The sequence below is a fragment of the Solea solea genome, chromosome 12 (assembly GCF_958295425.1).
Source record: "Solea solea chromosome 12, fSolSol10.1, whole genome shotgun sequence".
Taxonomy (NCBI): Eukaryota; Metazoa; Chordata; class Actinopteri; order Pleuronectiformes; family Soleidae; genus Solea; species Solea solea.
In genome coordinates this window covers 12,423,487-12,432,738 of record NC_081145.1, presented here as the reverse complement: position 1 = coordinate 12,432,738, position 9,252 = coordinate 12,423,487, and the positions used below count along the sequence as shown (strand labels likewise).

The following is a 9,252-nucleotide window of genomic DNA, read 5'->3' as shown; positions in this document are numbered from 1 at the left end:
CTGTGCTCAGCATCCTCTGAGGCAGAAACACACCATTATAACAGTATAGTGGTTCCATATGAGCCCCACAGCTGCATCCCTATCCCCCTGCTCCTCTTAAGAGAATAACAATGGAAACACCTCTGCTTGCATCTGGACAGAGATCAAATCTTATTATAGTAAGTAGCAGCTCCAAGATATGATTGTCCTAGTAAATGCCATTGACTCAAATTTTTGTAGGATGCGTTTTCTTTATCAGCCCAGCAGGTGATGGACTGAAGGGAGGAGAAATGTGGAGTTTCTAAATAGCTGTACGACTCTTTGTTGCTAGTGCAAAGGGAAACATAATTTATTTCAATATAAGTTGACCCTGCAATGGACTGGTGACCTGTCCAGGGTGTGACCCCACTTGTTGCCCTATGTCAGCTGGGATTTGCCCCAGCAGTCTCCTCCTTGTGGAGGCTAAAGGGGTAATAATAAATAAATGAATATCTGTACATATTCATATCAAGCAGACTGTAATGTAAATATCAACAGAAAAAAGAAATCAAGAATATGGACAAAATAGGACAACATGGGCCAATGTGCTGCCTTGTTAAATCTAGTTAACCAGTGTTTATTTGTCCATATAATTAAAGCAAAATCCTTCTATTCCAAAACAAACAAACTAGAAGATTAAATGTTGCATGTCCCTTTAAGAGCCACAATGTCCCATTGTATATGTCTGTCTCTGAGCCTCATATGTGTTTGTTGGCATCAGCTGTCCTCAGTGCTAAATGGTTCAAGGGCGTCTTTTCTTTCACATCAATGGGATTAGAAGAAAGTGTCCTATTTATTATGCTGGCAGTCATCTTAGTATAGTCTAGAGAAAAAAAAAACAAATGCATCACAAGATAAGACACAAGTCTGGATTAAAGGCATGTTCAGTTTTTTGTTTTTTGAAGAAAAGAAAACTGCTTTAGATCACCAAGGCTGCAGGTTCAGATCCTTCGTCTCCGCCACTGTTATTTTGTTGGATTGAACCCACGGGTCAGATGAAGAGTTCAAGTGAAGCATGCAGCGCTGCAATGGAGCCACAGTCGGCTTCACTCAGTCCCTCTCTGCCGTCTTCATCTGTATCTACAAAACCTGACCAAAGCCACTTCAGGAGAATCAGCCAAACAGAGGACAGGAGCCCTTATTCAATCCAAGGCATAGCAGCAGACACTCTGTATATGAGAGTGAAAGGAGGAAGCAAGATCTGCAATTTACTGAGGTTTGTGACAGCTCGCATGCAAGGAGAGAGTAGAGATGATAGTGGGACATTGCTGAGGCAAGTGGTTTTCACTGGCTCGGGTAGAGCAGTCACCAAGACCATCACCTGTGTGGAGATCCTAAAACGTAAAGTGGGAGGACTGCACCAGGTGTCCAAACTCTACTACAAGACAGTGACGGAGGTTTGGGCGAATCCACAACAGGGAGCAGCAGGTACAACCACGCAGAGAACAGTTCCTGCCATCTGTATCCTGCTCTCCAAAGACCCACTGGACCCCCAGGACCCAGGATATCAACCTCCACAAAACCACACAGAGAGACAGAGAGCTCTGCAGGAGGACTGGAGTGCATGGTCCCAGCTTCCCTAACCAAAGTCTAACTGTATATCATGAAATATCAGAAATGTGTTATTTATGAGGTGATCAGAGGATTGTTTCATTGTACCTTTTAGCAGCTTCAGATTTGTGCAGATCCCATACATCAACTGTAAATAAAATGTGGATGAAGTCTTCTGGTTGTCAAATGAAGGAACCCTGGAGGTAACAATACAGTGAATAGACACCAGGGGGCGAATCCATTGGTTCCAAATAAGAGCTCCATTCGAATGGAATTCTTTTTCCTTCTAACTTGATTTACATCAGTAACTATTTTTTTTGCAGTGGTTTTCTCAATTGCCATTTTGGGGCCTTCATCAATAAAACATGATGTCACTTTTGTAAATTAGTTCTCATTTGGAGTTAAATAAATGACACGGGACAGTGTGAGTGACAGCCAGCTGGTATCGTCAACTTGGTGAACTTCTGGTTCCAAAACCTCAATATGGTGATGGTCAAACTCCAAATCTCAAGGCTTCATAACAGGAGTTCACATTCTTATTGGTGATGTCACTTGGTCACACCTGCCTCAAAGGGTAAAAATGAAAGACCTTCTTTTAATACATATTATTTAATCAGTAATGCATCTATGTATCGAGGTCAGGATAGTATAAATAGCATAAATCAGTTGTGGTAATATATGCGCATATTTAAATTTTCATTATTTGTAGCAGTACAGATAGATAGATAAGTAGCTGTATTCACTGTATTTGCTCGTATTATGGGGGAAATGTATTTACATAATCAAGGAATGATTAACCTCTGACCTTTCAAAGCATCTCAAGTTTGTTTGTAGTGTGTTAGTGTTAGTAAGAGTTTATACATTGTATTTAATCAACTTCAAGACAACAACACACGACATTAGCTAACAACACTGCAAAGTCTTATGAAATGTATTCGCCTGTAAGGATTTATAAAGAAAGTTTGTCGAGAAAATATTTATATAATATTTATATTTTTTTGTCTCGTTTGTCCATGTCACGTACCAAAACAGGTGTTATACCGAGTTCTGCCTGCCTGCCAAGAATTGCATACATCTGACAGGAACGCGCACAGCTGGAGCGGAAACCATCGGTCACCAACAAGCTCATACTTTTATAGCAAGCTACGACTTGAAGGCGATACATTTTTGCAGAAAAATGCACCCCCTCTTGATTGTATCATATTGTGTCATAATGTACTGTAGACCATTATAGGCTTTATCGTTTTACAAATGTAACAATAAGCTCACGAAATAACCTCTGGCAAATAACGTTAATAGTCACTAAGTAATTGAAAACATACACTTCTGTACTCGGATGACTTAGCACCACTAATAAATCCTAAAAAAGTATCGCCTTCAAGCCGTACTTTGCCATAAAAGTACGAGGTTGATGTCCGATGCGATGGTTTCCGCTTCAGCCGTGCGCGTTCCCGTCAGAGGCATGCAATTCTCGGCAGGTACAGAACTCGGCATAACACGTGCCGTCCAAGATGGCAGATTCACGCATGCGCAGTGTGCTTCCGACACAAACTGGTAGCGAAACAACCCCTGTAGCAGTGAGTGTGTCTGTAGCTAGGAGTAGTGATGCTCAAATGAAGCAATAAAGCAGTATTGAACCACTTTGCCAATTGTATTGAACATGGGTTCATTCATTCAAAGGTTCATTTCAGTGACATCTAGTGGTGAAATATTAGACAACATGCCAGTGATTGCCGTTGTGACAGACAGTGTTGGTTGTTTACTGCTGAACATATTATATTCAGCTTATTCAGTAGACAAGGTTAACTAGTATCTGGGATTGAGAGAGGGTGTGGTCGAGGAAACAAAGTAGGTGCAGGGAAGGTGGGCTGTGCTTGTGTAACTTGGGGATGAATTCAGAGGTTTTTATTGAGGAATAGCAGTTTTTCCACTGGGTATGAAAAGTATTATAAGTATAAAAGTACCATCTGGGATTTGAACCCCAGTCCTCAAGACGAAGGCCCTGCGACTATGCCACTGAGCTATACAACATACTGTACTTTGAATCAGATACTCACGTTATTAGGACTGATCAGCTCAAAGTGTTCCCACATTTGAGAACGGCTTCTCTTCCTATTTGGCTCCATGACGATCAACCAACAGCAGGGATGATAACAGCAACAACAGCAATAACGCACACAACAACTTTGGCAAGGCCACATGTTGTGGAGTGTGTCGGGTGCCTTTAGGTGTGTTTTGGCGCGCACAAGCCTCCCGAAGCAAGTCTCACGCCAACAACTAATCTCGCGATAGCTCGTGAAGCTCATTCGGGGACCGAAGCAGTCGCTGCTTCATACGTCATCGATTACGTCACTTGCTCTGCCCCAAAGCAAGCTTCGAATCAGCGGTTCAAGGAGAGCACAGCTTCGAGTTTGAAGCAAGGATCGGAGCTCCGGTGTCAGACTCGCATCACTAGCTAGGAGTCAAGCATCATGTTTAGAGCCGCCGTCCGCTTCTCCGTCTCCGGTGTTCGGAGTTTGGCTCGTACGCAGCCAGGCTGTCAAGGTATTTTCTTACGCTGCTTACACATCTAAATGTTGTTGTTTTTAATTTGATAACTCCTGAAATATTTAACCGTTGGCGGTAATTAAACGTGCCCTTAGCCACATAGCGACAGTTACTAGCTTAGCCGGTGTTACTATATTCTTGTATTATAAGCCATATTGCCAATATATTAATATTTCAGTCAAAGCGTGTTAACTATCGTTTAACACACTCATTGGTCTCATAGTTTGACTGTGTGCTGCTTTGAAACTGCCCTGTTGTTGAGCGCCATGGTGTCCATGTCCTTGTCGTGACCCGGTGTATGGCTCGGGCCCAGTGGCTGTGCTGCTAACAATGCTAACTATGTTATTTGACTATACCTGTGTTTTACCAATCAAGTAATGGTGAGCTAATGTTAGTGATATCGAATGGCGTTTTTTCTTTTTATCGGCGACTGTAATCTCTATTTGACCCTTACTTTAATGTCCACATATGTGACATTCGAATAACTGTATTAACTAACCTAATTGTATCTATTTTGTAAATTCTATTCGGATGATGTGGAGTCGACATTTGTGAAATTGCGATTTGCATCATGTATTTTCATGCACTGTAATAATCGTCATTTAAATATATTTATTTTCTGTCACAGTGTTACTAGTTTGCTAGGTGTTAGGTCATATGAGGATATTGGCTGAAATCCAACCACATATGAGTTTGTCCTTCCTCACTTCACTCAGTGTGGGTGTGTTTGACACTGCTGTTTTTACATCTTAACACCCTGACAATAGTTGAAACTGCTTAACTCACATTGTTTTCATTCTGCAGCTCCTCTTGCCTCAAGGTGGTACTCACATGGGAAGCAAGAGACTGATGAGGAATTTGATGCCCGCTGGGTCACCTATTTCAACAAGCAAGACATTGATGCATGGGAGCTAAGAAAAGGTATATTTACTGGGAAAAAAAACTAACTGTAATCTCATAATTTCTTTGTTTGGCAATAAATACATAATCTGACTAATGTATTTTGGGTTACACTGCTCACAGATAAAATAAATAATGTAAAAAAAAAAATCTGTTTATTGTAATTTGGTGGCAGTGTTTTACTTAAATGGCACCTGCTGAATAATGCCACCCTGGCAATTTAAGCATGTCATTTTTTTTATTCTGTACACTCCCTTTTAAAGGAAACACAAAGGAAGATATTTTTTATGCAATCATAAGACCATAGACTTGAAGAAATGACTCCTTGTGGTTGAACGTAACAATGTAAGCAGGAAGTCATTCAGTAGTTGTCTAGTCATATGTGGTTACGTTGTCTAAAATTACAATTATTTATATATTGGGACCTTATGAAAGGATTATTCCATCTTTGTTTAATCAAATAAAGCGAAATAACTTTAAGTAGCACAATGTTGTTGCACAAAGAACGTTCTTACTCACTGTGATTAGCAGCTTCCAGCCCAGTGGTTCAAGTCTTTTAAAACATTTCAAGGACATCAAGTCTCCATTAATTTTAGCTAAAGATATATCCCAATTATTGGGATATCTTCAACTGTAGATAAAAAAAAAATCATGTGCAAGTGATTACTTTTAGCCATTTAATTGGTTTCTTCTTTGGATAAATATTTTAAAGTAAAAATTGTAGTAAATGTGTTGCTCCTCCAAATTCTTCATTTCAGGGATGAACACATTGATTGGTTATGATCTGGTACCTGAGCCAAAGATTATTGAGGCAGTACTGAGAGCCTGTCGAAGGTTGGATGACTTTGCCAGTGCTGTTCGAGTTTTGGAAGCAGTGAAGGTGAGAGAAGAGCTTCTAGACTTGTGAATAATTCTGGGAATATTGCCAACCAGCCTTTTTGGATTTGGTTGTCATAGGTTAATTTGTAATAGGTTTTACCATTGGCTATTTCCTCAGGACAAGGCAGGACCTCATAAAGACATCTACCCATACCTGATCCAGGAGCTGCAGCCAGTGTTGAAAGAGCTTGGCATCTCCACACCGGAAGAGCTTGGCATTGACAAAGCGTAATCAACAAGGTATCAGAATTCTCCAGATAGGCACATTTTTTTCCCACTTCAATATTGGCTCTAATGTGGCCGTTAAACAGAAATGGTTTTGTTTCTTTCTTTAGATATCTAATGGTGGAAATCCCCAGGACACATAACCCCTGTACCTAAATGTTTGCCTCATAATACACGTGATATTTAATTGGCCTTTATTTTGTTCTTTTGCTTGTAAAATATTGACAAACATAATAAAGGAAAATGTATCTTTATTGAGTGTCACAATATTTTATGGATATTTGAGAGCGTAGATTTTGAAGCAGCACTTCTTTACAAGTTGTTTAAATAGAGGGCAGAGCTGCATGTTTTCTTGGTGTGTGCGGACACATTCATGTGAGAGTCACATGTTTACCTCCAGGGAGCAGCATTTTCACATGAATGTAAAAATCATTCTACTGTATTCTGTCTATGTTGAATCATGTTTTCATTTCAGGGAAAATTTACATTCTGATTACATAAAGTTGTCCAAATGGTGTAATGTTGTTTCACAAACATTAAAAACATATTTTCAGAGACCAGAATAAGTCCGGTGCTTCTCTTCGAAATAACATCTAGTTTTAGTTTCACAGTGCTGAATGTCTATAAATAATAAAGTCTAATATACTATTTTAATAATGAAGTTGATATATTTTATCTACTGTATATGACTGGTTTTATTCTCCTACCTGAGTCTACTTTGATTCATGTCTGTAGGCTTAGCAATGGAGAATGATCACATGAGGGTTTCATTTTACTGTTTTAATTTTTTTTTTTTTTTTTTTTAAACAAGAACATTATGAGGGAGATGATCCGCTTTGTCGAGAAGCTGAAAGAAGATGGAGGAGAAGAACAATATCTATTAAAAGTTTTTGCGTTATTTGCCAGAAGTTAGTTTGTTAGCTTATTGTTACATTTGTACGATAAAGCCTATAATGGTCTACAGTATATTATGACACAATATGATACAATCAAGAGGGGGTGCATTTTTCTGTCGTAGCTTGCTACATTTTTCATGAATGTTTTGTTGTATTCACTGACTTCTTGCAGACTGCATCATAATGGAACAAAATAATACAATAAGACAATAAATGAAAATGGAAGGGGGGCTTGAAGTTTAAATGTTGGAAATGTTAAAGATAATCAAAATAATCAAGTTGGCAAAATGTGAATTATAAGTCCAGTTTTCAGTTATTTCAATATAGACTGAATAAATAAATAGATGTGAACATTACTAACATCTTATGGTGTAGTATTTAATTTACTGAAGATTTTAGTGATTTAGTAATACTGACAGACATACATGCTTCATATAGATAAGGGGAGGACTGGCACTCATTTCTCCCCACTTCAGGCACTGGGAACGTTCACATGCACAGTTTAATAGAGCTAAGGCCGAGTCTGACTAAGACAGGCAATTGGATAACTTGCAGAGTCCAAGTGCACATGCGAAGGAGAGAATCCATCTGTCTATAAGCTAGTGCGTATTGAATCAGTTTCCTGTTGACCTTTACATAACAGAAAAACAAACAGTGAACGGCAAGGTTTGGGCAGTATAATGACTCGTGCAGTGGTTCTGTATGTTTTGTACGTGTTAATCGTGATACACATTAGATGGAGCATGGCTCTTGTTGCCAAATTATCAGAATAAAGAGGAAATTTCAGTGCATGCACAGTCCGACCAGTCCGACTAAGCATATACATGCAGGAGTAATCGGACTATGAATCCATTATCAAGGTATGTTAGTGTGACTTATGTGTTTACATGACATTAAGAAAACCAAATTATTGTCTTAGTCTGACTAAAATCTGACTTTTAACATTCATGTAAACACACTGTAAAACATTGTCTGTAAAAACATGGACATTAGCTGTCCACTGATAAGGTGAGTGAGAGCATTAGCTAACCTTGGTTGATTTTCTATGGAGGACCCAAAGAAAAACCATTAAATAATTAATTATGTCATTAATTAATTAAATGTGTCATTAAATAATTAAATTTGTCAATAATTAAATAAAATACCAATTCATTTTATGTAAAAAAAAACTCATATTTAATTGTTTCATGGTCAGTGCATCATTAATTTATTTTATTTGTCAAACTCGCCCATCAAAGTCAGTGGGCGGAGCTAACGCTGATCTAGTCCGATTGCATGGGTCTGAAGTAGCATGCCTCGAGAAAGCCATGTATCCCAGAATGCTTTTCGCCGGAATATAGCAGCAGAGAAAACAAATATAAACCTGAAATAAATATTTTTTTGTGTCCTGGAACAACATTTAGAATTCAAAAATGTGGTTTGTGAATTAAGATATGATTTATAGTTTGGCAGCGACATTGTCGGAGGTGATCAGCTCCGTCTCTGCGGACACTCGCAGAGCAGTGTTATCTCGGCCTGTCCTGATGAAATGTTCCGCTGGCTCAGATGTCTCTGTCATTAGATACTTGGTGTGATTGATATATTTGTTGTTGACGCGTTATTTTGCTTTAATGTAAACGTTTTGACCCCTTACATTTTGAAAGTTTGTATATCATTAATGTTTTATTTATTTTGACTTTGAATGTCAGCTCCATAATTTTTTGGTTTGCTGCAATCCAGAAGAATATCCACACTGACATGTCAGTTGTCAAATCCCTCTGTTTTCAGCTGTCTGTATTTTAATGCATCTCCACAGCAGTCCTTCATTTTTCTTAATTTATTCCTGCACTGTTTACTTTTAACTTTAAATGTTTACTTTTAACTTTAAATATTATGTTATTGTTGACCTTGTTTTCATTTGTTGCCTTACACTTATTTAAGGGTTTTGTCCTTATCTTATTTCTACTTTTCCACACTGGTGTGATTGTATGCTGCTGTAACCCCATGTGGGACAAATAAAGGATTATCTTATCTTCTTCCTGTTTTTGAGAGGAGTCGTGAGGCTTTTTATGTTCAGTATTGTTTTGTGTTTTCTTCGTCTCTGATGACACATCATGATCATTTACATTACTTACATATAGCACCTTTAAAGAATAATTCACATTTTACAAATTAAGCCAGTGTGTGTGTGTGTGTGTGTGTGTGTGTGTGTGTGTAAAACATTATGAGCAGCAGAACTGTGAAAGAACTTTACAGT

General features: G+C 38.5%; 2 protein-coding genes across 2 annotated transcripts; both read left to right on the top strand.

The window, feature by feature from the left end:
• Nucleotides 1-775: 775 nt before the first annotated feature.
• LOC131470448 (ribonuclease P protein subunit p25-like protein) lies at nt 776-1,695 on the top strand. The gene has a single exon (XM_058646282.1). The coding sequence runs from the start codon at nt 1,014-1,016 to the stop codon at nt 1,599-1,601; it is 588 nt and encodes a 195-aa protein (XP_058502265.1). The 5' UTR covers nt 776-1,013; the 3' UTR covers nt 1,602-1,695.
• A 1,431-nt stretch (nt 1,696-3,126) lies between these two features.
• Nucleotides 3,127-6,677, top strand: LOC131470607 (cytochrome c oxidase subunit 5A, mitochondrial). The gene is made up of 6 exons (XM_058646532.1): nt 3,127-3,170; nt 4,033-4,113; nt 4,921-5,037; nt 5,775-5,896; nt 6,014-6,135; nt 6,231-6,677. The coding sequence occupies exons 2-5, from the start codon at nt 4,041-4,043 to the stop codon at nt 6,125-6,127; spliced, it is 426 nt and encodes a 141-aa protein (XP_058502515.1). The 5' UTR covers nt 3,127-3,170; nt 4,033-4,040; the 3' UTR covers nt 6,128-6,135; nt 6,231-6,677.
• The last annotated feature ends 2,575 nt before the right edge of the window (nt 6,678-9,252 follow it).